The sequence below is a fragment of the Molossus molossus genome, unplaced genomic scaffold (assembly GCF_014108415.1).
Source record: "Molossus molossus isolate mMolMol1 unplaced genomic scaffold, mMolMol1.p scaffold_m16_p_22, whole genome shotgun sequence".
NCBI lineage: Eukaryota > Metazoa > Chordata > Mammalia > Chiroptera > Molossidae > Molossus > Molossus molossus.
In genome coordinates, this window is record NW_023425358.1 from 28,078,719 (window position 1) to 28,106,230 (window position 27,512).

The 27,512-nt window shown below is 51.2% G+C and overlaps 1 protein-coding gene across 1 annotated transcript in view; it reads right to left on the minus strand.

The window, feature by feature from the left end:
* Window positions 1–6,785: 6,785 nt before the first annotated feature.
* The window catches only part of SRRM4 (serine/arginine repetitive matrix 4), a 140,509-nt gene continuing 119,782 nt past the window's right edge, over window positions 6,786–27,512 (minus strand). Inside the window, exons 9-13 of the mRNA XM_036277054.1 lie at window positions 19,919–20,223; window positions 15,752–15,955; window positions 12,996–13,106; window positions 12,277–12,417; window positions 6,786–10,596 (exon numbers count right to left, since the gene is read on the minus strand). Of these exons, the coding sequence (XP_036132947.1) occupies window positions 10,311–10,596; window positions 12,277–12,417; window positions 12,996–13,106; window positions 15,752–15,955; window positions 19,919–20,223 (1,047 nt within the window). The 3' untranslated portion in view covers window positions 6,786–10,310. The remainder of the gene's footprint in view (window positions 10,597–12,276; window positions 12,418–12,995; window positions 13,107–15,751; window positions 15,956–19,918; window positions 20,224–27,512) is intronic.

Consider the following 27,512-nt stretch of genomic DNA (forward strand, 5'->3'; position numbering starts at 1 on the left):
ACAGATTGGCAGTTACAGAATAGTCATGGGGGTGTCAAATTCAGCATGGGAAACACAGTCAATCATATTATAATAACGATGTATGGTTCCAGGGGGGTACTAGAGCTACAGGAGGGATCGCTTTGTAAATTATATAAATGTCTAAGCACTGTGCTATACACCTGAAACTAATATGATACTGAGTGTCAACTGTAATTGAAAAAACATTAATTAAAACAATCATGTTATTCTCTAATTTCAGGAGATCAACCTCAGAGCTGGACTGGTAACAGGTGCTCACATCTGTCCGCCTTAGCTGCCTTGTGTCTCTCCCAGGGAGGGACACGCCCCTGGAGAGAAGATCTTCACAGTCCCCGTGTGGGACATGTTACTGCTTTGCCACAGCCCTCCTAACCCACACCGCCCAACCCCCACATAAAATAAAACCTAACCAGCTCCAAGATGCGCAGGACTCGGAAGGGATCCCAGCTGGTGACCCCGGGCAGGTTCAATTATCTGAGGGCCGCAGGGGCCAGGCGTGGCTCTCCCTGCTGGACCGCAGGGTGGGGTGAACAGGCACACGAGGCTCTGTCCTCTTGGAGATGGACAGTAAACAAGTAAACACACTCATCACAAATAGGAATTTGGGCAGATGGAAGTCATTCCTCTGGTCTGTGCACCCTCAGTCGCCCCTGCCTGGGATCCCCTCTCATTCCCTCCTCATTCCTGAGCCTCCCCCCCCTGGCCTGGGCAACTCTCCTCACTGCCCACGCAGCAGCCTGGATGTCCGTTTCTCTGCCATGCTGTCCTTGAGCCTCCGAGGCTGTTTTGGGTGCCCTTTGGACTCACCTTCATCCAAGCATCCAGCTGCGCCTCTAGCTGTGTGTGAGGGGTGGGGCGCAACCTGTCTGAGCCTCAGTTTCTGCATCTGTAAAATCGGCATAAAAATAGACCCTACCTGATAAGGATGTTGTGAGGATGAAACACCAGAGTTTATGTTAATATACGAGCACTGGGTTCCGAGTGCAGCCCACCGCAGGCCCTACACTGTGTGGGGTACTGTTGTTGCTGGTATTATTATCACCATAATGGCAGCTTGTAGCACATCGTAGGATAGCTGACTTGAACAGCAGATGACAGTTTAGGTGCCATTGAATTCAGTGGTTCTCAATCTTGGCTTCATACTAGTAGGCTGGGAAGATTTTAAAAACACCCATTCTGGCACCCACCATAGCAGTTTTTGTATTCGGATGGGGTAGGACCCAGGCACGGTGGCTTCGGAAATTCACAGGTGGTTCTAATGCATATTCGGGGTTGAGAACCGCTGGCCTAAGCCAGCCTCTTTTAACAGGTGGCAGATGGGGTCAAGAGGACTGGCCTCGGTCAGGAAGCCAGTGGGCGTGGGAGTCTCCGCTCTTGCCTTTCTGGAAGTTGTCTTCTCCCCCGACCCCTGCGGGTCTGATTGCGCCCCTGGGGCTGCAGAAGGTGAGGGTGTTGGCTGCAGGCTGCGTCCGCTCCATCCCTGGGCAGCCGCCCATCTGGCGGAAACAGATACATCTCCGGAAGCTGGTCCCTCTCCCTGGCAGCCAGGACAGTGGAGGCTGGGAGGGGGCGGGGCAGCTGTTCAGAACAATCACTGGAGGAACACACCATTCCTGTAACTGGGAGCCAGGAAGGAAATAGAAACATAAAGTCCTCCTCCGTGAGTCAGGGTGAGGTGGGGGGGTGTCACAGGGACAGCCTCCCGGCACCCACGTTTTCCAGAAACTCTGAGTTGAGGGGCTCATACTCTCAGGGTAGAAGGCTGCTGCAGAAACACCCTGGAGCCCAGACCTAGCTTCAAATAGCCCCCAGCTATGTGGACGGCTATGAGCCTCAACGCTCCGCTCTGTCAAATGGGGCTAAATGGGGTTGTTAGGAAAATGAAGTAGGTTAACGTATGAAAAGGGCTTGGCACATGCGAATTGATGCATAGAAAGTTGTTATTATTTGTGTTATAACTATTCTTGACTGATGAAGCTTCAGAAGAGGACATGGTTGTCCCCTTATCCCTGTTTGGGGAAAAAAGAAATCAGTGTGTGTGTGTGTATGGGGGGGCAGTGGAGGACAGCTCTGGATTTGCCCCGGGGAGGGGATCCTGTCCCAATCATTCCAAGGGAGATTCCAGAGGGCAGGATGCAAGGTGGGGGTGGGGGAGGAACCTGGCTCTTTCTTCCCCAGCTGGTCACCCACTCACAGGACTGCAGTACACAAGGGGTTCAAACCACATCCCCATGGCCCTGGGGGTGAGGGTGGGGGGGTAGCCCAAGCACATCCTCCTGTCTGGCCCCTGAGATGATATATATTATCTGTGTTTGCATGTATAATATTTTTGACCTACATAGTGTTTTTTTGGGGGGGGGGGTGAGTTACAAACATTTTAAAAGTCAGGAGATTTTTATCTTAAAAATTCAGGTTTTCTTGAGAAAGGGGGCGATTTCTCCCTGGCAATGGGCATTGGCTCCCCAGTTCCCCAGTCCTAACCCTGTCCAATTCCCTCCCCTGCTCCCCCAACCCCTGCTCCCCAGGGCGACAACTTTTAAGCCGGACACTGAGAACCTCCCCCGAGGCCTCCACAGGGCCTTGAGGACCCCACTGTCCGTGATGGTAGCTTTGGCCGTCTTCCTGAACCCCGCTTCCGTGCTAAGTCTCCATCTAGGAGTTGGTGATCATGCTCACTAACATTTTATTTATTTATTTATTTTTTAAATCCTTACCCGAGGATATTTTTCCATCAACTAGAGTGGGAGGGAGGGGGAAAGGAAGGAAAGGAAGAGAGAGAGAGAGAGAGAGAGAGAGAGAGAGAGAGAGAGAGATCAATGTGAGAGAGACACATCGATTGGCTGCCTACTGCACGACCCCGACCAGGGCTGGAGACCGAACCTGAACCGAGGTACGTGCTCTTGACGGGAATCGAACCTGTTACTCTTTGGTCCGCAGGCCAACGCTCCAACTGAGCCAAACCGGCCAGGGCCCACATTCAGTTTTTAAAGCCACCATTCCAATGAGCTCCCACAGAAGCTTGGGGAGGGAACTGCTGCTGTCCCCATTTACAGAGGAGCAACCAAGTCCCCACGTGGTGTCATCGCTGCTCAGTCCCACCCAGCTAGTGACGACAGGGTCTAGATTTAGATCTGGCCTTGGGACTCCCAAATCTGTACCCTACACCAAACTTCCTCTTGAGCATCAAGGCCTCAGGGCAAAACAACTCTGCTGAGAAAACTGGTTTCTGTGACCTGAGCCGAGGTGCTGGGGAGCAGAGTGGGGAGCAGCCAGGGTCTGGGGTCTGGGGTCTGGGGTCTGCAGTCAGTTGGCCTTGGTCCCGTCATGACTCTGTGGCCTTGGGCAAGTGACTTTGCTTCTCTGCACCTCTGTTTCCTTCTCTGTAAAAGGAGATCCTAATGCCCTGGCCGGTTTTGCTCAGTGGTTAGAGCGTCGGCCTGTGGTCCAGAGACCCGGGTTCGGTTCCCGCTAAGGGCACGTACCTCGGTTGCAGTTTGTCCCCGGCCCTGGTTGATCATGTGGGTGGCAGCCACTCGATGTGTCCCTTTCACGTCGATGTTTCTCTCTCTCTCTCTCTCTCTCTTCCTCTCTCTCCCTCCCACTCTACCTGAACAAAAAATGGAAAAACGTCCTCAGGTAAGAATAAAAAAAAAATACCTACCTCATAGGGCTGTGGTGAAGACTAAGAATACGCAGGCACAATGCCTAGGAGGAGACTTCCTAACACACTCTATGAATATATATGAAACCGAAGTACCTGCAGGCTTTTCTGAAGGTTAAAGAAATGAGCAAGCCCTGGCCGGTTTGGCTCAGCGGTTAGAGCGTCAGCCAGTGGACCAAAGAGTCATGGGTTCAATTCCAGTCAAGGGCACATACCTCGGTTGCGGTTTGTCCCCGACCCTGGTTAGGGTCGTGCGGGAGGCAGCCACTTGATGTGTCCCTTTCACGTTGATGCTTCTCTCTCTCTCTCTCTCTGTCTGAACAAGAATGGAACAGTATCCTTGGGTGAGGATTCAAAAACCAAGAAATCAGCAAGGTGACAGTGTGTGGCATGATGCTGAGGTGCTTCATCTCCCAGCCACCCTCCCTTCCTCCGCCCACCCTGTTATAGACAGAGGACGCTGGGCCATGGATGAGAACACCATACCATGGGACCTTTTATTAGAACAGACACGTGTTTGGTACAGGCTGGAAAATCGGAAACCTGGGAAGGTTATGCTGAGCTGTGAACACCAGGAATCAAACAAGCCGTGGCCGCTGTGTCCCCGGGTAGAGGACAGGGTCCCAGGATGCTGGAGGACACAGGAGCTTCTCCCTCTGATGTGGGTGTTCCAGGCAGAGGCTGGAGCTCAGACTGAGCTTCGCTGGTGGTGGGACCCTGGTTTGGGGTTTTCCAGATGAGCATTCCAGCCCCCATGTGGAGAAATGCCTTGGGGTCCACCACGCCCTCTGGGCTGATGTGGTAGATTCAGCCAGGTCCTTGGCCAATGACTGCTTGAGGAAACAGCTCAGACAGAGGTTTTCATAGCAGAGGCCTGGTGAGAAAGCACTCCAGAGCGTGGGGTGTGAGGTCAGAGCGTCTGAGCCTAGGGGAGCTTGCGTATGTCAGTTTCCCCTTCCCGGGCCTCAGTGTTCTCATCTGAGAAATGGCGATATGACCTGTATCACTGGTTTGTTTGAACAAGTGTACAAATGTGGTCTGGCACAATAAATGGGCACAGCAAAGCCATTCTGGTCTTTTCTTGGATGACCCTGCATGGCTGGGTTTGGAGAGAAGTTCAAGCTAAATATAGAGGGCTTTACCCCGGGCCACAAGAGTTATCAAAGTGGTAGATGTCCCCCTTATCTGATTGTAGGACTCAGCTACTGCGACCTCACCCTATAAATAAAGCCCATGCTGTGTTTTCTTTCCTGCCTTGGGAGACACCCTTCAATCTACAGTCAGTCTAGAGCTCAGGGCATCAGAGTTAGAACCGCCCCCCACCCCCACCCCCGGCCAAAAACATTGAGGCCAAACCACATTCTACAGATGGTAAGACTGAGGCCTGAGACCCACTCCATTAGATCCAGACAGACACCCACAAGCAAGAGACCCACAAAGGAATGCTGTTCCAGTCTCTCTGGCTCAGCTCGTTAGAAGATGAGGCATAGCTTTTCTTGGCTAGAGAAGAGGGATTACAATCTTCTTTCTCTCTCACTTTTTTTTTTTTTTTTTCCCAAGGAGTTGTGACTTTTTAATAGAAATTGGTTCGTGTGCAGGCATTTTATTCCTCAATTAATTTCCATCTAAATGAGGTTTTCCCGGAGTTAACCAGTGTTTTAGTTCCATTTGAGCTTAATTTGTATGACTGAAGCCTCCGTCTCTGCCAATTTCAATTTGCTCGGTGATTCTAGCTCTCATTACCTGGGCCATCACGCTCCCACGGCAGATAGCTGCACCGGGGCTGGGAGATGGGCCGGCTTCCAATAGCAGTTCAGGGGAAGGGGTAGTTCCTCTCCTCTCCCAATACCACTCAATAAATAGGAAATAAATTATTAAATAAGCCATGTTCTGATGAGGGATCCCCATCATGGTATTTACAATGCAAAACAACCACCACTGGGGGGAAAAAAAACCCTCAACAAAAACAAGCAAACAAACAAACAAAAAACAACAGCCACAGACAGAGGGGCGATGACTCTACCAGTCTCATTGGCTCGCTGGTGCAGACGTGAGAAGAGGTTTGAATAAGCATTGCTCGATAACACTATATTTAGCAGAGATCCTCAGCTGGACTTGGTTGGCCACGGTGGGGGTGGGAGGTGGGGCAATTTTATATTTGGCTGGAGAGAAAAGCACGAAAGATGTGCGTGAGGCTACTTTGGAAATTTGGGGGAAAGAAAATGGCAGAAGAAGAGAGAGACGCGGCACTTGAGAAGAAAACGAAAATGCTTTCAAACCTTTGAGAACAGCCTGAGTTCGGGCCTCTCCAAGCAAATCCTTGTGGGAATAAATAAATAAATAAATAAATAAATAAATAAAAGAAAGAAAGAAAGAAAGAAAGGATGGGGGCTTTCTGAGACTGAGACCCCTGTGTCATTCCAACACCTTAATTTCGTTTTGCTTCTGAAAGATCCACTTTCCTTGGAAGAAAGGGAAGAGAGAGGAATTCGGTCAAACCTGGATGCACTAGACTGTTCCTGGGTGGGCGGGGCTCTGCACGAGTTAGCTTGTTCTTCATTATCTAGAGGGAATTCACCGAATGCTTTCAGGGTTTACTCTCACGATGAAGAACCTCCTAAAACTGTTCGAGGCTGTTTTCCTCTTTCCTCGAAGTCCTGGTGAACTCGCCCCTACTCTGAGGACTTGCTCAGGCCTCGGGTGAAAGGGTTGGATTGTATCTCAGAAACTCCTCCACGTCTCCAAGGGGGAATCGCTGGCCCAGAGGAAGGGAGCTACCTGCCCAGGTGCACTTGCTCAGTGCATACCCATAGCAGGAGCAACGGGCTGCCTCTCACATCTCCCTCCTGTTTTCCATAGTGGTTTTTAAAATAAGTTCTCATCAGCCCTGGCCAGTTTGGCTCAGCGGTTAGAGCATCAGCCCGCGGACCAGAGAGACTTGGGTTCGGTTCCCACTAGGGGCACGTACTTCGGTTGCAGTTTGTCCCTGGCCCCGGTTGGGGTTGTGTGGGTGGCAACCGCCTGATGTGTCTCTATCATATCGATGTTTCTCTTTCTCCCTCCCACTCTATCTGAAGATAAATGCAAAATAAGTCCTCAGGTGAGGATAAAAAAATAAATAAGTTCTCATCATGAGCAGGTTTCAGGTGATCTGTCTCAATCCCTGGAGGCTGAAAGTAACCAAGGTAGGCAGGGAAATAGCGATGCCAGGGATGGGGGGGTCCTGGCTGAGCAGGGTTACCAGTGCCCCAACAATAGTTTCAGTTTGGGATGGAAAAAAAACAAAGTGTAAAGGAAATCAGAGGAACACACCAAGTGAGAGGGAAGGGCAAAGATTTTCCCCAGGAGGAGATTAAGCAGCCTTCTCAAAACTTTCCCCAGGCCAGGGGGACTCCCTTGCTTGGGCCAAGGGAGGGTGAAGTCACATTGCCAGGGAAACAACCAGAGGTGTTGCAAAAGCCTCACCAAACCCAAAGCTGGACCAGGCGGTCATTTCAAAGCCAAGAACAAAGACCTCGGAAAGGGCAGGGGCCGTCTCCAGCCACCGACCACTGTTCGCTGGTCAGAGAAGGACTGGTCACGCCTCTGGGTCCTGGTTCCCAGGACGGGTTCTGAAATAACCCTTTTTGGGGGAATCTCTAGCTGCTCATTTTGCCTTTACTGCTTTCCCCCTAATTTCAGAAATAGCTTTGTTCTCTCTCCTAACAGAACAGCAAGAGATCATAGAAAAAAAGGCTTTTGCTGTGGGTCTGTGCGTCTCCCAGGATGACTGATACCTGGGAACAGCGGGGATCCATTGCAGAAAGAACAGAGCAGGGTCTGGGGATGGGAAGAAATTAGCTACAGGAGTCAGAAGCCTGAGTAACTTACACGAAACCAACCAGGTATGCCCAGAAATGCTGAGTGATCCTACCCACTAATATATGCCCAGGAGTAAGGGGGACATCAAAGTAGGCATTTTCCCTTCTTTCTGTCACAATTCTTGCCTTACTCTCAACGTCTGAGCACCTCGTCAACTCCAAGTGCCATCCCAGTGTTGAACCGCGTGTCTTTTTCAACCGCAGTGGCCCCCCTAACACAGGCAGCTACTTGAGTAAGTACCAACGGAAGCCTCAACAGTCTCCCATTGGGTGCCTGAAGGACTCTCACGAGTGATTTCAACTTTTTTTTTTTTGCCTTCCATGCTAACTTGAGACCCCAACCCCCACATAAACTGTTGACTCCACTGTGTCAATTCAGCGCCTTAGCTCATAAGCTTCTTTACATTTTTCTGACACCTCAGTGAGGCCGCTGCTGGGCAGGGGTCTGGGACACAGGCCTGGACCTCACCGTGGGCTGAGGAATGACCCTTGGGGCTTGAAGTGCTTTGGCGCCACCCCTACTATGTCCCGGGGCTTAGAGCTCAGTGGGTTTCACCTTCGGGGCAAAGGCCACCATCCTCACCCACATCCGGCCTCCCAAATCCCACCCATAGAGACAGGAAGGGAAAAAAGATGCACAGAAATCATTTAGAAGACCCCCTTCCTCTCTAAGCGCGCATACACACGAACCCTCTCCGTATAAATAAATAAATAGTTGAATACTGCTAATGGTGATACAGAGAGAGATCTCATCACATAAATAAATAAATAAACAAACATAAATACATAAAATAAATAAAAGGTTTGCTAGCAGCCCCGGGCAAAACAGTGCCCTGGAGTTGCTCGAATGAAGGCAGTCAGAATGGGCGGCTCGTGGGCGTCTGTCCTAAGGAGGTTCCATGGCTCCGGAGAGCCTCATCTCCATGCAGGGAGACGGGAGTCCAGCCGGGGCGTCTGGGCAGGGAAGAGGGTTATTTACATTCACTGTACACACCCTCCTGGGGCACCTGCCCCGGTCCCAGGCACCTGCCATCCGGCCTTCTGCGGTGACAGCATTGGCATCCTTGTCTTGGCGGGCGGGGTCCAGGTCTGTCTGAGGGCATCATGGGAAGGCCAGGTCCTCCACGGCTGCTTGAACAACCTCGCTCCACTCTCCTGATAGAGGAATGACTTTTGGGGTGGTTCTGGGGCGGTTTCTGGCCCCACAGAAGCTGACGTGATGGGAAAGATTGGGGAGGGGAGGGTCGCTGCTTCCGAAAAAAATAATATTTTTCCCCCAAATGTTTCCCCTGCGGTGTGAGGGATGAATGTGTGATTCCTGCTTCCCCAAAGCCCCAGTATCCAGAGCTGGGAACTGTCCCCTCTCACTCTCTCCACGTCCTGTCCCGCTGCTGTTGCCACCACAAACTTGAAACTCACCCATGAGGCTCCGGAAAGCCAGTCAGCTGGTGAGAGGGATGCCCAAGAGTTTATTTTAAGGATCCTCTCTCTCACACCCCTGTTCCCAGTGCCTTCTGTGGACGAAGCAGCTGCTGGTATTTGTGTTAGAGATCGACTTACCCTCACTGCTCAGCCCTGGCCAGGGCAAGGTGGGCTGAGGGCAGCAATAAGGCTGGGCTTCCCCCAGCTGACAAGGAACGTCAGAAGCCAGCGGGAGCCCAAGCCACAGAGCATCCAAGACCCCCAGACTCTCTGGATGTGGGTCTTTCCCTCCAAACCTGAGCTGCTATGCCCCATCCTGGCAGAATTCCTGAGAGGCACAGGGGGTGGCTTAGGCTGAGGGTGGGTGCTCAACTGCACGGGGTAGGATCCAGGGTGTGGCAGTCTGGGTGGTGGGAGGGGGCAGGCAGGCGCCAACTGGAGGGTAAGGCCAGACGGGCTGGCGCTGGGGACTGGCAGCTGGCCATGGCACTGGGGAATGTTCAGCAGATGGTTCCGTGGAATTAAGTTGGTGCCAGCTAGTGGGGCTGAGACAGATTTGGGAAGCGGGGCTGTAGACAATGCTGTCCCGACTGTCCACTGTGTCCTTTCTCGGTGAGGTTGCAGGGTCCCTGTGAACAGCCAAGAGGCATTTTGGGTAAGCCATGTGGTGGCCTCTCCATTGCTAGAACCCACTGGGTAACCTCTTCCTCTGTGTCTCTACATTCAGAGGCCCCTACTACCAACGAAAACATCCATGTTCCCTGCTCAGATATATCCCCTCTCCTAGGACTCCAAAGCCTTCTAGCCTTTGCTCCTGCCTGTTTGGGAGGCAAAACGCCTGACCGGTCTCCTGGAACTTAACTGCCGTTGTCCTTTCTTATGTCCCTCCCACCCCCATGAGGATCCAGGTGCAGCCAGGAGACTGGATGGGGGAGGATGAGGGCATGTGTGTGAACTAGCACTGGTCTTCCCCATGCATCCTGGGAGCAGCGTGTCAATGGAACCATTTCTACATTTCCTGGCCAGGCCCAAACGCTGGAGTCATGGACCCATTGCTCCTTAAAAAACCTTGAGGGTTTTGGTGCCAACAGAGGGGGGGTGGTTCTCTCCGTATGCCCAGGCCTGAGTCATGCCCCAGGGTGGTGCTGGTCGAGGCTCCTAGTAGCTTGACTGAGGCTGCAGCCCCCTACCCTCTTTTCCTCCTCCCGGGGAGATCAGGAAGGACAGGGTCCAGGAGCCTCAATGTCTGTCACCAAGGAGAAGGCAGGGTGGGCAGGGTGTGGGGGAGGCCGGCCCAGTGAAAGGGCCCCGCCCCGCAGGCAGCTGGCTCAAGGGAGGGCCCTTGCTTAGCGCCTGGTGCTGGAGTAGCTGTCCGCCGAGCTGTAGCTTCGGCTCCGGCTCCGGCTCCGGCTCCGGCTGCGGGAGCCCAGGCTGGGGCTGCGGGAGCTGGAGCTGCTGCTCGTGCGGGTCCTGCTCCGGCTGCGGCTGCGGCTGCGGCTGCGACTCCGGCTGCGGGAGTAGCTGCGGCTGGCCGAGCGGCTGCTGCTGCTGCTGTACCAGGAGGAGGTGCTGCTGAGGCCGCTGGACGAGGAGGGGCTGGGCCGGTAGTAGGGGATGGGGCGTTTCCGGGCGCTGCAGAGACCGGAGGGAGCACGCGTGAGCCCCAGACTCCTCCCAGCCTCTGCCCCCGAGCCTCAGCCTGGTCCCGAGGGAAAAGAGGCAGCGTCCTCTCTTTCACCGGTTCCTTAGCCTCGTCCCTTGCAGTTCTTAGAGCCTCAAAGAGACAAATCTTGTGTTGACAAGTCTTGAAAAGTGATCATTTCACTTTTTAACACAGCGGGCCCGGGGCTCAGAGGCTCCAGCTGGCCATGGAATCTACATTAACTTGAATCCTGGTTTAGTTATTTTTACTTTGACTAGAACCTTCTATTTATGGCAGGAGAGGCTAATTTTCCATTTGCTGTAGTGTCTCAAGTTTCCTTTGGAAATAAATGTATGGACCTCTAAAAAAGGGCAAATCTATTTAGAGAAGGTTAAGTAAACACTAGTACACTTAAGAAGCAGACAAGGCAAAAGCGGTGGGTGACTGAAGTTTGGGAAACACTGAATGAGTTCACCACGATGGGCTATTTGGGGTTGACCAAGGTAGCCAGAGAGACTTAGGGAATGCTGCTGTCTTCTCGGTCTTCCTCCTAATCCACCTCAAGGACACCTGTGGTCGAGGCAGGGGGTGTGGGAATCCCTTCCTTTGTGCCAGGGGGGAGGCAATGCCTTATTGATCTTATTTGGGGCACAAGTTCTTTTTCCTCCTCCAGGCCATCTCCAGGGAGGAGGCACTGGGCAGCAGGACCCCCCCCCCTTCCCTGTGGGTCTCTGGACCAGTGGCTGACCCTTGAAGGGTCAGTGGGAAAAGCCCAAACGAGTGTCAGGAGCCAATTTTAGGGCAGCACTTAGCCATTCTCCCAGCTCTCAAGGCCCGAGAACGTGTTCCCACTCGGACCGCAGGCTTCTCTTCTAGAGACCTCACCTGTCCACCTTCTCTGACCACTCAATCCATAAGGACGGCACACGGCGGGTTCTAATGTTCTGCATTTAAATCTACAAAGCACATTCCTGTCTCCTTGTCTCCTTTCATTTCATTCTCATGATACTCCTGGGAGTTATTCCCTCCAATATTTAATGGGTAGAGCTGGGGTTTGGGGACGTGAAGAGACTTTCCAGTTCCGCACCAAATCCAGCACTCTCCTCCTTACCCACCTCCAGAGCTTAATCCCGTCTGCCCTCTGCACACTTGGTTCGGGGTATAATTACGGATGGGTCTGTCTAAGCCTAGATTCCGAGCATGTGGGTCTGAGGGTAGAGGTCAGTCTCCATTGCCCAACTCTATCCCCAGGCAAAGGCCCAGTCCCATTGCTTTGGCCCTCATTCCCTGGCCTGACCTCAATCTCTTCCCCAGCCCCGCCTCCCAGGCCCTAGCTCCAGGTCCAAACTCTGGCCACATCCCCTTGGCCACACCCAGTTCCTGATGCTGGCGCCACCACATTTCCAGCCACCCACCTAGCCCCGCCCACCCGCCCTAGGCCCCGCCCCACCGCCCCGCCCCTTGCAAGCCCCGCTGGGTGGGCTGGGTGCTGACTTGGAACCGAGGTTTTGCACGGAACGATTTCAGTGGTTAGGAGTTTGGGGGAGGGGGGTCCCACAGTTCTGAAATCCAGCCCCAGGGAGGCATGGAGGAAGCCTGCGGCCGGATCGGGAGGGGTCGAATGGGTGCGAGGGTGAAGTGGGCACCCCACCTCCCCTGCAGCATCTCACCTGGTTATCCTGCGCGCCTCCAGGTGGCTCGGGGAGTCTCTCCGGCGCTTCCGCATGGGCGAGTAAGACCTACGTCTCCGACGTGCGCGCTCGCGCTCCCTCTGCTGCGAGTCCTTCTCAGTGTACTTGGGGTCCCGCTCCCTGCAGGGGTGCGGGCGGGGTGGGGGGTGGTTACTGGGGAGCTAGGGCTTGCCTGGCTTACTGTACGAGGGGATGGGAGAGGAGCACTTACTTCCTCCGGCCCCAGGAGGGCGGGAGAGAGGATGACAGGGCTGTGGAGTCTGCGGGGTGAGTGCTGTGGGGTGGGGTCGGGCGTGTGCAGGGTGTCAGCCTTTGAGGGTGGACATTACAGGGGTGCGAGTGCTGCAGGGGTGAGGACGTGCAGGTTACACGGCCCTGGTGTGGAAGAACTGGGGACTCAGTATGGGAATGAGGGATAGTTTGGGGTGTGTGAAACATGGGGATGTGACTTCTGGGGTGTGGCCGTAGGAGCATTTGGGGTGGGGTAGGAGCATTTAGGATCTATTTGGGGCCTCAGTTGCCACTCCAGCTAAGACAAAGGGAACTGCAGGGGTGTTTCATCATCATCCTATTCCTACTCTGGCGGGCTGGACCTGAGGGGCGTGGGGGTGGGGCTTGTGGGACGCTCCCCAGAGGTGAGTCTAGAAGGCGGGGCCTACTCCGAGGGGCGGGGCCAGTGCCTGGGAGCCGGGCAGTACCTGCTGGGGCTGTAGCGGGAGTAGCTGGGGCTGCGGCGGGATCGAGAGCTTCTGCTAGGTGGGCTCCTCTTGCCAGACTTGGAGGAATAGCTGGGAGAGCGCGAGTAGGACCTGGAGGAGAGAAGACAGCCCCCGAGAAGCCTGCTGAGCTCCGCCTGGGTGGCCCTGCATGTCTAGCGTTTTATTGAGCTGGAGGCCAGGTATGGGAACCAGGTCCTTAATGGAGAGTGAAGCCCCTCCTCTCTCCCCCCTTGCAGGCGATTTATAATAATTGGACAACTTCCTCTTACTGAGTTCTTACTATCCTGGGCACTTATTAGCTGTGTGACAGGTGGTTTCTCTGCGTCTCCGTTTTCTCATCTCTAAAATTGGAGTAATACTAATACTTACCCTATGGAACTGCAAATTAAATTAGTAAATTAGGGTAAATCACTTAGCATATTGGCACATAGCCAGCACGCAGGGACTGTTAGCTGTGATGTGTCTAGATTATCCTATGTATTTTATTCTGTGGGTGCATTATCTCATTTAATCCTCAGCACATCCTAGGGTTCGGTACTGTTATCGATCCTGTTGTATATTTGAGGAAACAGACACAGAGAGGTGATGCATTTTGCTCAAGGTCACTCACGTTGTGAGGGATTTGGATCCAGGTCTGTTTGGCTACAAAGTGCTCTTGACTTCTGTTAGGCTCTGTTGTTGTGTAACCAAATATCTAACCCCTGTGCTATTTCCAGTCCTCTCCCCAGTCTGCTAACGCCTCCCACTTTCAGAGAACCACTTTCTTGGTTTCTCTGCCAGTTTCCCAGGAACATCTGCCCTTCTTTTCCATCGCCCCAAAGTCAGGCTTTCAAATAATGTCCATCTTATGTATGCTGGTGATGATCTACTAGTGACTGCCAGAGCGGAGAGGGATTCAATAGCTGCTGGTGTTCGGTGGGAAAAGGTGCTGTGATGGATTAGCGATGTCTGCTATGGGCACAGGAATGGGTAGTGGGATACTCTCTCCTGCTCGGATTTTGCCACCATTTCCTCGAAGAAACAGTAATGTTACCTCGGCTGTTCTTTTTGATTTGAAAAGAAGGCTCGCTATGATTTGCCCTCACCTAGATGTTTCTTAGTTGTTTCCGGCTTTCTTTGGCAATCGTAACAACGATGTCCCTTAAATGCTGCTCTGGACTCTGTGCATACACGCTGCCCAGGGTGATGGAAGGAGAGTGAGAAAGCAACAACTTCTCCAATTTCAGGGCCACTGGACAGTGTCCAGTGGCTCCTGGGAAAGATGCTCTTGTTAACTTGCTCTTTGGCTATGCATTGAGAAACATTATAAGAAATAGTCGAGATGAAACATACTTTTGGACACCTAGAAAGGATGTCAGGCACAACTGTCCACTATACCACACAGTGTCCTTTTTCGGTGAAGCCAAATGAGTCTGTTTTCATAGACTTAAAAATCAGAAGTAACTGCTCTTCTGAGCAACTCATTCAATTATTATCCTTTTTGTTAAAATGTCACAATTAATAGAGCAATTTCCCTTTTTTGCTTTTTCTGCCAGGGAGCTCAGAATCATATTTGCAGCCTACTTCCACAGAAACTCTACAGAATGGACATGACTTTAGGACTTCACCTTACTTGTGATTTACTTTCATTTCTCTCCTGAATTTTCCTTTTACTCTGATTTGTTCTATTTATGTCCCTCAGTTATTATGACTATTTCTACCAGATGCCTTGTCTCCTTTTTTCCTGAATTAACTGATCTTGAAGTAACCGATTAAGTAAGCAACTGTTGTTTTTGATTATATGGTTACAAAAGAGGAATAGTGGGACTTCTGTTGGGAATTCTTGTTTGTCGAGGAAAGCTAGACTCCCTGGAGCCACGGGTTGATTAGACTGGATGGAATCTGCCAGTTCCTGGGGTCTTGTGTCTGTGCATCCTGCTGCATCATTATTTGACATGAGAAAAATCAAACAATTACCAATCGCTCTGATAGTTGAGTGGTACAATGCAAAAATATGGATAACTCTTCTTCCTCTATCTACACCCCTTGAAATGTGACTTTGCAGTTCCTCCCACTAAGAGGAACACCCCTGGCATCTGGATTGGTCTTTGTGACTTGCTATGGTTAACAGAAAGGCAGAGGGATGTCAGGTCTGTTTCCAAGCCGAGGACTCAAGAGGCCTTGCACACTACTGCTCTCTCTCTCTGGGAACCTGGCAACCATGTGAAAAACCCCAGACAAGCCTGCTGGAGGATAAGAGACCACCTGGAGCAAACCAGCCAGCCCCCAGCCAACCTACCAGCTGATGGAAGAGACATACATGAGCCCAAGAGAAATTAGAAGAACTATTTAGCTGAGCCCAACCTAAATTGCTGATCTATAGAATTGAAAATTAAATAAATGCTTGTTTAAGGATACTAAGGTGATTTTTTTTCCCATGCAGCAGAAGCTTATTGACACACATGAGCTTATGTCAATTGCAACGATAGTAACTAATATTCATTATGTTGTAAGTATTGCTCTAAGTGCCTTGCAGTTCTCAGAAATCAGTCAGGGTAAGTACTGCTACTGTTTCCATCTTGCAGATGAGGAAACTGAGGGCCAAAGAGATGAACTGAGGCCCAAGGCCACCAGCTAGTACTGGGTAAATGCGCAAACTGACTGCTCTTCCCCCATGGGCCCAAAGCCACCTCTGGTTACCTTATCCGCTCCCTAAGGAGGACATGCTGCAGAGCCAAGGTCAAAACTGCACTCACCTTTTCCCAGAGGAGGTGGATCGGCTCCGGGTGTACCTGGGGGAGGTCCTGGGGTTTGGGGATCGGGAGGAGTGGCTGGAGGAACGGGTGCTGGCATAGGAGGAGCTGCGGGAGCACCCTCTCATGGGGGAGCTCCGGGCTGTGGGTGGGACCGAACTGGACTTCTTCACCTCTGCGCATTCCAGACATGGCGACTGGAATCCTCTGCAGGAGGGAGAACATCGGTTAGTGCTGGCCTGCCTGCTGGCCTGCGGGTGTCTCCAGCTGAGCCTCACCTCCCTGCCTTTGTCTAGGCTTTGGTGCTCTCAGAATCCCTTTCCCCCCTTTTCCACCCCACCTCTGGGAAGTGATCTCAGGCCACATGTCAGAGCAGTACAGACAGAGTGGGACTCATCCCTGGGGGGCACTTCAGAGTATTTGGGGGGCGGTGGGGCAGAAGCACAATGGTGAATAACATCAAATCACATGCTGGGAGATCCATTCCCTTTCAAGTCTTTCCCAGCCCTTTGATTACATTGATTGGGTGCTGGGGTTTTACCACCTCTCAAATCTTTGCAGTCTCTCGAAGTGAGGGGAGCAGGCCCGGGCCTCAGAGCCTGGAGCAGGCAACTGTAACCAACTAGAAATAAACACCCTGTTTAACCATATGTGTTTTTATGGCTGCCTCCTATTTAGGACAAGTGATACTAATTTTCTCTTTAAGCTAGTGCCCTTATATAAAAAGCGAGCTTATTAAAGCAAGTACGAGCAGGACAGACATAGGGTACAAATAAGAAAGGTGACATGCGGTGGGATTAAGTTTGGGAAACTGTAGCGTAGCCATTTGCACATGGGAGAACTGAGACCCAAAGGGTAGGGCCTTGTTCAAAATCACCCAAGGACAGTGTCCGGTCTGTTTGCCACCCTGCCTAGAGCCATGCTGGGCTCCTGTTGGGCTCTCAGTCAGGACACGTTCATTTGGATAGGATCAAGGGTCAAGTTAAAATCATGTTAATATGGTTTCAAGGTTTATCGTGACCTGGCCGCTGCTCACCCCTCCAGGCTCAGTTGACTGGTCCGAGTAGACGATTTGTTCCTTCTGGAATGTCTGTCCCTCCCCGTGTCCAGGCCTTAGAACATTCCCACTGCCTGGAGCCCGCCCGTCTCCCCTCTTCACCTGAAAACTCCTACTCGTGGTTCAGGCTTTAGTTTGACCTCACCTTTGCAGGGAAGCCTTCCTTGACACCCCCACCCTAAGTCTGGTTGAGTGACCCCCAATGTGTCCCCCCAGTCCCCAGCCCTTATGCCTCTCTCTACCCAGTAAGACTTCACTTGGTCTCATAGTTGTTTCTTCCTCCTGCAGACCCTGAGCTCCTTGGGGACAGGACTCATGTCTTTCCGGACACTATCCCAGCACGTAGGATGGGATGTGTCCAAGGCCATCAATGAATAGCCGTGGAACAAATACTCTGAGACTCAGTGTCCTGAGCACTTCACAAGCATCTTCTCCTTTGGTCCTCCCAACAGCCTCCTGAAGCTGGACTTCTCTTATCCCCCTTACAGAGAGGACCCAGAGGGTTGGCTATTTGTTCAAGGCCACCCGGACTCCCCATCCCGGATCTGTCCAGCTTCGAAGCCCATGCCCCTGCCACCTCACCAGCCCCCTGCCTTCGCTGACCACGGCTCCCCTGATTTAGAGCTGATGCCTCTTCCGCTCAGCCCTCTGCTCAGAGCTGATGTAACGAAGAGCCTCGGATTTAAAGATCACTTACATTTCAAAGGGAAAAGCTGGGGCTAAATTATTCAGGGCGGCTGCCCACGTCAATCGAATTCAGCAGGTAACTGCTAGATGCCCCTCAGGCTTTGGCTCCAGTTCTGGGGACAGATCTGTGTTTGAACCCAGGTGTTGGCCCTCATGAACCACATTTCTTAACTACTCCGAGCCTCAGTTTCCCCATCAGCTAATAAGGGGTTCTAATGGTACCTATGCCGTAAAGGTTTTATGAAGGGTGAAGGAAGATGATTCATGGAAAGCATTTGGCACCGGACCTAGCATCTAGTTAAGGGCTCCAGAAATATCAGCTGCCATTATCATTATTGCTGTTGTTTTTGTTATTCTGTTCTCAGTTTTTCTTGCATAATAGCGGCCTATCAGTAGGCACGTGTCCTCTCTCCTGTCTGGGAATGTCACTGCCTGTTCTAGGAGACAGTGACATTTGCTCCAGCCCAGCCCTGGCTCCGAGCCGAGCTTGGGTGTGAACTGAGGTCAGGGATGTCCTGAGGCAGGCGAACCAGAGGCCAGGTCTATGTGTGGATGCCAAGCTGTTTGTCCAGGACTGCAGTGCCTGTGTGTTGGGGACGAAGGGTGCTCTGTCCTTGAAAACTGCTTCACGGCCAAGGCTTTGGCTAGCTTTCTGAAACCTTGGCCACTGAACAGAAGCAGACCCCACCCGCAGAAGAAGAAAGACCCCGCTGTTAGTGTGGCAGAGTGCAAGCCAGTCTCTTCCCACGCCTCCCGCATCTCTGCGCCGACCCCACGGATCCCACGGTCCTGAGCGGCAGGACCACACCATTTTGGCACCTCCAGCACCAAACCAGTGGCTGGCGTGTGGAGGTGCCTGGGAGCTAGCTTTGGGCGAAGTCCCCGAATGAATGGTGCAGAGTAAGTGGTCAGCGGACTGGAGCAGCCATGATTGAGACCTTATCCTTGGTGATTCGCATTTTCTGTGGTTTCTTGAGTGACAGAGGAAGGAGGTGATGAAACAGAATCACAGCTGTCTCCTAAGCGTTTTCTGCAGGGAAACTGCGTCCAGCAAGTACTACGTTAAATGGGCAAAAGGTTGAGAAGGCTCAGTGTTCTATGACAGCTTGATCTCCTTTTACCTAAAGTTGTCCTATGGGGTGATATATATACACAACTTCTCACACGTGCAGCCTCCCCGACTATCGACATCCCCCCACCCCCGCCCCAGAGCGGTACATTTGTTACAACTGATGAACTGACACTGACACATCACTGCCACCCCAAGTCCAGTTTACATGAGGGTTCACTCTGGGTGGCGTCCATTCTATGGGGTTTGACAAGTATACAATGTATCTGCCATCATCGTCTGGTACAGAGCAGTTTCATTGCCCTAAAAATCCTCTGTGCTCTGCCTGTCCCTCCTTCCCTCCTTCTCTCCTTCCCTCCCCCCACCTCCCTGCACAGCCCCAGTGACCACTGGTCTCTATTCTGTCTCCATAGCTTTGCCTTTTTCAGAATGGCCTACGGTTGGAATCATAGGTACGTAGCCTTTTAAGATCGGCTTCTTTCATGGCTTGCTAGCTCATTTCTTTTTAGTGCTGAGTAATATTCCACTGTCTGGAATGTGCCACAGTTTATTTATCTATTCACCTACTGAAGGGCATCTTGGTTGCTTCCAAATTTTGGCAATTATGGAGAAAGCTGCTATAAAAACATGCCTTGCAGGTTTTTGTATGGGCATACATTTTCAATGCACTTGGGTAAATACACGTGGTGTATTTTTTAATGACGGTGACTTTAAATGACAGTGAATTTGATGTTAGACTTTCTCCTGAGATTATTGGTTCAAACAACATCTTTTTTTTCTGGTCCAGCCTTCTTCCCTCCTCCTGATACCATGACATTGGCTTTTCCTTCAGTGCACATGGGAAGACTAGTCATTAGCCCTAATCGTGGCATGTGACAAATTCTAGCCAAGAACAGCATCCCTGGGCCGAAGTGATTGGTCTAGGGTGGGCAAATGACCCCAGTTGGTGAAGTAGAACCCGTGAGCACTTGTTCTGACGTTTAGCTGAAACTTGGGGGGAAGAGGCATTTCCCTTCCATTGCTGGCTAAACTGATAGAATGTTAGGCGTATTTGTCGATGTTGGGGAGAGTCTGCTTGAGCATGAAGCCGACAGAGAAGGAAGCAGAGCTGAGAGATGCAACAGGAAAGACAGATTCCCAAGGCTATGTTTTTGAGCACCTGGATCCAGCTGCACCTGAAGCTAAATTGCCTTGGTTTTTTTTTTTTTTTTCTCCAAAAATTATGCCAGTTCAAGTTTTCTCCCTCTTGCAAATAAGACTCCTGGGTCAGAGCCCGGTGGACGGGGCAGGGCAAGGGTGAGAGACTGAGGTGGTGGAGCTAAGGTGGGACCCCCTCCTCCTGCCCACGTGCACTGACCTTGACTCTCTGCCCCTGCTGGTGGGGGAGAGATTCTCCAGAGCGGTCCCCTTGTTCTGGGGTGAGGAGGTGGTGAAGGAGTTCCCTGAATCAGAGGTGTTGCCGCTGTTGAGGTCCTGGCTCTTGCTGAGCTCCCCACTGGGGCTTTCGTTCTCCTGCCCCCGAGACCTGCTTGAGCTGATTTGCGTGGAGGGTGGCGAGGAGGTGTCATTGCCTGAGTCATACTCCTGGGAGCGTCCTCGCGAGGTGGTGAGCGGGCTGGCTGTTTTGGTAAAGAGGTCAGCAGCAGACCCCGACCCAGTGATCTGAAAGCAAAAACACCCGTTGGACCCTGCTGAGCGTGGGCCTGTGGGCTGTGTCTAAATAACCTAGAAATGTTTACCGTCATGATGCACTGTAACGAAAGGAAAGAGAGAGGAGAGGAAAGAGACGCCAAAAAACAAAAGCACAAATTCCTGAAAGAATACCACAGAAAGGAGATTTTTTTTTTACCCCCTGCTAGAATAGGGAGGATTGAGGAATCATGCAGAGAAAAAGCATGCGATCCAGATTGAACAAAAGAAAAATAAAATTATACAAAATTTAACTTCTAATGAATTAACTCAAACCAAAGAGGCAACTTAATAGAAAGGGGGTGTGTGTAAACACCCGTAACCTAAATCAATAATAAAAATAAAGGAAGGGGAAGGAGACAAAGAAATGGGGCCACGGGCCTGATAAAACAAACAAACATATATCTTAAAACTTAAAAAAAAAAAGTGGGGGGGAGATAAAGCCAAAATTTTAAACTTCAACCAAATTCTCAATGAATCGGACAATTTTTTAAAAATAAAAAAAGTTGCCTGAATAGAACCCTAAACAAATAATATCACATGGGGAAAAGAAATAAAGATGAGCTTTAAAAATATATATATATATAATGTATATATAAAGCAAAGTCACAAAATGACATTGTAGTAGTTTTCAATTAAAGGGGAAAAGTAAGGGGGAGGGGACAAAAAAAATGGAAGTCAAATAGTCTGACTGAAAACAAACAAACAAAAAGCTCTCTACGGATATCTGTGTGCGTCCTTTTCCCCCTGGAGAAGGTGGCTAAGGCTCTCGAGTGGCTTCTAATAAATTCTCTCATGTCTTTGCGGATTTTATCCACTTACCAAGCAAGAACTCCTCCTTTAGTAGGTAGGTAAGGTGTAAGAGAAAGGGAAGAGCGGGCAACGTGAGTCCATCATTAGAGTCGCAAATGACAAGAAAAAACACACACCTTTCTGCACACCCTCACACTTGGCCCTGGACTTGCAGTTCTGGTTTGTCCATGTTCTGGACAGGGGATGGGTCAGTGCTGTTCGGTTTCCTTCTTCAGGGGACCTCAAGCCATCAACACTAACCTTCGTGCCCAAGTTGGATCAAGAAACCCTTGCTGACAATGCAGACGGGGGGCCAGATGCAAACATCTGTCTCAATGTCAAGGTCAAGGCGACCCAGGGAGGGTGTGCTGAAGATTGGGCTTTGGGGTGGCGGGGAATGAGGAGGGGTTCCCAGAATCCTGCTTGGGGTTGACCTAGGACAGGTACAGGAGGGAAGGAGGTGATGAGAGCCGCCCTCGGGCAGGCGGTGGCGTGTGGTTTTCTTCAAATGTTCAGACGCGTCTCATGGCTGGGATGACTCTGGGTTCCAGTCTGGCCCCCGCCAACAGGACCATGTTTATTTAGCTGTGGCAAGAGGAACCCCTGCCCTGGGCCTCTCCACCCACAACCATCCCCATGGGATCCAGAGGGCATTACCTGCAAGGCACCTCCCTGAGACCACCCTCTGGGTGCCTGAGATCCCAGAATTCTGTTCAAATGGCCCCTGTGCCCCCTCCAGGGTCTCTGCAGGCTCGCCCCTAGATCTCTCTATCTCCCGGGGATAGATCATGCATCAAGTGTGCATTCTCCTAGCTCCAAGGGGGGGCTCTTTGGACAGACCTTGGATGTTCAGGCTGAGGTGTCCATGTGCCCGTGTGGGGGGCCCATCGTGGGTCAGCTGGAGTAAAAAGTGGGGCGTGAAAGGGAGGGGCCAGGTCCTCAGGGCAGGGTTTCCCCGCGCTGCCTTGTTGTGGCCTGGTACTCAGAAGGGGCTGAGATGCTAAACTTAAATCTGACTTTTCAGATAATGTTGAAAGTACACTTGCCAAGCTAGGAGCACACATTTCCTTTAAGTCTGCTGGCTTGATTTAGAAACATTTAGACGTATGTGGGCTTTCTTTAGGGTCTTACCCGGGCCCCACAAATGATTAGTGTAGGTCTCATCATCAATGGCCTGCCTTCTCCCCACTTTTTCTCAAGTATTGTGGGCCAAAAGGGGGGGACTTTTGGCTTTTCTTAAGGAACATTTCTGCCTTCTCAGCTGTCGGTCATGAGGGTGAGAAACAGAAACACCGGACCGGGAGAATAACAGAGATAACTCCGACAGCTGCTGGACTGGGAGGCAGGACTTCCTTGCGGATTCTCCCAGGAGGCTTTGCGCACAGACAAGGGTCCCGCTTTAGCAAGTTCTACCCAGCACTGCTGCTACTTTACCTGCTTGGGGTCCTGGCTAGCTATGCCTCGGGAGCAGGGACTTCAAAATAAGGTTGCTCAGGTGGAGCTTTCTAGATTCTTTTTGTCTTCTTATTCGCAATTCAGATGTCATATCCTTCCCACCTCCGGAGGTAGGAAAGGTAATGTGTATTCCCACCGCCTCAGGCAGGAATAAGAAAGCACCATGCCAGGCAGCTAGACCCTGGGACCTGAGCGCTCAGGCTTGGGCGTGGTCCAGGAATGGGCTCAGAGCATCCTGGCCTCAGAGATGGTGAATGTTTGGTGCCCGGATATCACAAGTGGACCAGGCAAGCCATTCCTGAAGGAAACCAGGCTCAGGTGAAGGAGCCTGTGAAAACAATGGCTTCCATTATCTCATGGCTTGCTACCTGGGGGCACCCAGGCTGAGTCTTTCTCTCGCCGGGTGCTTGTTCCTTGCCTTGACTACTAATTTCAAATTATTCGTCCTGGCACATCCTGGGTCCCCATGGGCAAAGATTTCGCAAGTGTGAGGCCCCTCAGGGCCGGTGGATATGGAAGGGGACTTGTTCTTCTCCACCTTCTCAACCCCACACCCCGAGCTCACAAGGACACTTTCAGAATGTCTCCACGAGACCATAACCAATATCCACATGTAACGTGTGTGCTTAGAGCTAGCTGAGAATTCTATATGTTTTCATGCTTTTCCATCATCACCAGAAAACAGAGATAAAGGTACTACTGAAATATTCTCATTGGGTTGACCCTGGTGCCTGAAAATACCAACCTCTCCTGCTTGTTTAAAAGTCCCATTTCTTGGGATAAATCTAAATTCTTTGACATGGATGACAATGTTCTTTGCAACCCCACCCTGTGTACTTCACCAAGCCCCATCTCTTCTGTATCCCCCCACCTTGACCCCCACAACCTTCAGCTGATTGGTTAGAGAGAATTTTCTTGGTTCTGCCACCACATCTTGCTTTCTCAACCCCAGGCCATTTGCACATGCCATTTCCTCTGCCTAGAACACTCTTCCCTTCTTTCCCACTTCACATGACTAAATTTATTCATTCTCAAGTTTACATATCACTTCCCCCGGAAAGCCTTCCCTGATTCCCAGGCCAGGATAGCTCAAAACTCTGTACTTCATTCATTCGACCATTCATTCACTCATTCAAAAATGAGTGGCTTCTGTGTGCCACAGCACTCTTACTCAGTAGGGTAAATGCTTGTTTTATTGCCTGTCTCTGCCCGGGTGGGAGCTTCTTGAAGGCAGAGGCTGTATATGTGTTATACCCAAGTACCCACCAGTACGTGGCACCGAGTAGGTGCTCAGTCAATCTTGCCAAATGAACAAAGCTGCTGCACAGGCTCTTGGAAGCCTGAGCTTGGATGCCGGGGCCCATCCTAACTACATTCATTGGTCGAGATGGCTTGGTGATCAGGTCCTGGTGGGGTCCAACTGGGTAGCGGCCAGCTTTAGGAATTGGATGGATTCTTCAGGAGGGACCGGCTGCCATTATATCTGAGATAGTTCTAGGAAAGTAGGTGGACCCTTGGTCGAAGGTTTGGGCCTTGAGACCAGCTCAGGGCCGGGTGTAAGAGCTGGAGAGCCTCTAGAATTGAGTTTCAGGTCCAGGTCTGTGGTAGAGAGAAGGAATACTCCGTATTCTTCCTTCTGCCCACCCTCAGACCCCGGGCCCTTCGAGAAGGCACCAGGGGCTCCATCTGCTGGGTCCCCTTACCGCCTTTTCTGTCCTCTGCTATTCTGAAGGTCAGGTTCACAGATAAACTAGGTCTGGCCCTTTTCCCACAACAGGACTGCTGGTCCCACACAGTGACTGGATATAAACAGGTGCTCCTCCTGGGTCAGAAATTATAAGAAGGGACCCCCTCCTCTGGCTAGACAAATTAGGGGAAAAAAAAGAAGAAGAAAGAAAAAACCGTTTTCTGAGCGGACGCATCCCTAGGTCAGTATTCACAACTGACCCGGTGAATGGGGGTGGGGGGTTCACCTCCAAGCACAGAGCAGGCCAGCATGATATAACACCCTGGCTGTACCGAACAGACAATTCTTCCCATTCTATTTGACCTGCTTAGATTGGAGCATTGCCTTGGGGTGGGGGGCGGGGGCGGGCTGGGGGGAGGGGGAAGTGATGCCTTGCAGACATCCATCCCTGCTTCTTTCCGTTGAAATCTATTTGGTTCTGTCTTTATACCTCTTGATGGGCTCTGTCTGTATTTCCAGGGGACTGGAGCATTTTAATATATTCATTAGAGATGTCTGGATAGTTTAATGGCCTCTTAGCCTCAGACTCCACCTTCTCCAGAGCTTTCTGCTCACCCCACATGAAGAGGCGGAAAGATACAATTGAAGGGAGCCAGAGACGGAACGTGTGTGTTGGGGGAGGGGGCGGCAGCTATGAGGACGCACAGGAGACCAAGTCATGGACGTCTCTTGCCTCTAATCTCCGAGGGTTTCCTTCCTAGGTAGGCAGCCACTCCAACATGTAAGATGCAAAGAGGGGCCCATGCAACACTGACAGAACGGGACAGCTCCCCCCTGCTCTGCCCTGTCTCTTCATTTACATAATAGGCCTCTCAAAATTCATCTTTGACGGCTCTTCTCCATCCTCTGGGAATTTATCTTCTAGGCCTGCACCTGCTCTCTGCCCCTCTCTTCCCAGCTTGGTTGCAAAACGGTGCTCAAGATACTCGCCAGGAGTCACCTAGACCCACCGTTGCCCAGTAACGATGTCCTCAGGGTGCCAGGGACCCCCATTTAAGACAGGAACCCCCCACACAGGGGCTCTCTTCTCTGGTCCACTGTGACCCCTTCCTCCATCTCAGCCTTGCTCCCCCTTTCATGTCTTCACAAAGGCCCCACTTTGGGTCTTGGCATGAAAATTTAGCCCCTGTAAGATCTGCTTAATTGCCAGGTGAAATAGCACTGATCTGTCTATGGATTCTCCCAGAAACGGAGACAGGAATTTACATGCTGGTAGTTTATCCAGAGGGCAAGTCTGGGGGGGGGGGGGGGATGAAATGAGGGAGAGAAGGACCCAATGGAAGATGTGTTGCAGACCAGCCGCCACAGGGGGCACTTGGACACAGGAGCCGGCGCAGAACGGACTTTGTTAGCCTAGGACAGGGCTGCGGTATTTATACACCAGTGTTCCCTGCTGCTCGGGGGCAGCAGGCTGGGGAGGGGCTGCACCCCAGCTGTCAGCTGTCTAGTTTCTCTAGACTGCCTCATGGCCAAGCCAACTGGTTTTGGTGGCCAGTGGACATTGTCTGGAAGCTGGAAGGTGACCATGAGCCCCGAAGTGGGGAGGGTGAAGGGATGTAAATGGACAGAATCAGCTTCAAACCCCCAAATCGCCCCTGGAAAGTGATGCTTTGTTTTAGACACGCCCACTTGGTATGTTAGACAATCGATCTGAATTAACTTGACAACGTCGTAGAAGGGGGTGGTTTCACTTAACAACCCCGTTTTGGTTTGTGTTGGAAAAATAAGATCTTGCAACACTGGGTCCACGTTTCTGCTTGGCAATCATCAACTTGAGAGTCCTGGCAGCTGTCCATTTCTGATGGGCTGTGACTCAGGGCCCCAGGCCCCCCGAGGTCCTCGTTGCTTGTATCTATGAGCTGCCTGGTCTCTGACCCATCTGAGTCTGTGACCCTCTGTTGTGTTTGCTGGTACCCCGATCACTCCGAAAGCAACAGACCCAGCACATCCTGCATTGTTCATCCCGCCCTTGCAGAACTAGAATGGATTGCTCCAGACGCCCCATCTCGACCCTTTTATTCTCTCTTGGCCTTTGTCAATGAAAGGAACCAGGAGACCGAAGCCATTAAGCCATATCCAGACCTCAGAGCTATTACAAGCTCTCCCTTTCGGGTCAGGATTGCCAATCTCAGGTTTTATTTTTAAAGGACAAACTGCTTTTCACAAACTCCTGGCCACTGGGAGAAAGTAAACAAGTATTTCCCCTTTGCTTCTCCACCCCCCTCCAAGGTGAAGCTCCATTTTTTTTTTTTTTGTCCTCTTTTGCCCTCATAAACTGGCTTCTTCTCCTTGTTCCTTAATCTACTCAGCGTTAACACTCGAGTTTTTCTAATAAGTAATTAAACACCCCCACCACGAACTCCGGCTCCGGGTGTTTCCCGGGGAGTCCCGCTCAGCCCTTCGGGAGAGCCGTTGCTCTTATTTATTGTTTCTGTCTCAAATCATTATTTAATCAAGAATGGGGGGAAAAGACAACCTCTCACTTACACTTTAAAATTTAATTTCAGCTGAATTCTGAGATCAAGAGGCAGCACAGCCTAATAGGTTACGAAAATACAATCAAGAAAAGAATTCCAATTAAACCGAACAAGTCCATTTACTGAGCTTTGAATGGCCCCATGGAGAGAGATGGCTATAAATTTTTTTTCCTTTTCTGCCATATGGGGGGACTGGAAATTCTCATGTGAATCTAGAGCTGCATGGCGGAGCTTTTAGCTAGAGGGTTCTGGTTATGTCTTTTTAAAAAAATCTTTCTGTTGCACAAAGACATTGAGTTTATTTTGCTTGCTGTTGTTCATCTTTCTTTGCAAACTAATTAGGAAGACAGCAAAAGAATGGATTCATTGACCTGTTGGGAGTTCATCTGAGAGGAGCTGGGGATAAAGAAAGACAGAGGTCTGCTGGGGATTATGGGGAGATGACAAAGTCCTTCAGGGCGGGAGCCATCCCATGGGGCTGTGCGCTGCATTTGACCTTGGGCCCAGGGAGGTGGTCCGGCCGCCTCTGATGTCTTTCCCTCCAGCAGGAGGCTAAAGGCTACTGGTGACTTCAGCTTCTCCACTTCACTGAAGCCCCTTTTGCTGGCTCTCAGCCCAAAGGTTCTCAAAAATCTCAGCATGGATCCATTTAGACAATTTTTTCACCAGCCCAAATTGAAACGAGAGAAATAAGTGCAATGTAAGGAGTTTTTCATCCAGCTAAATGCATTTGATTTAAAGGCTCATCCTTTCTCCCGAGACCATGCTGGTCCTACCTGCTCTGGTGGTAA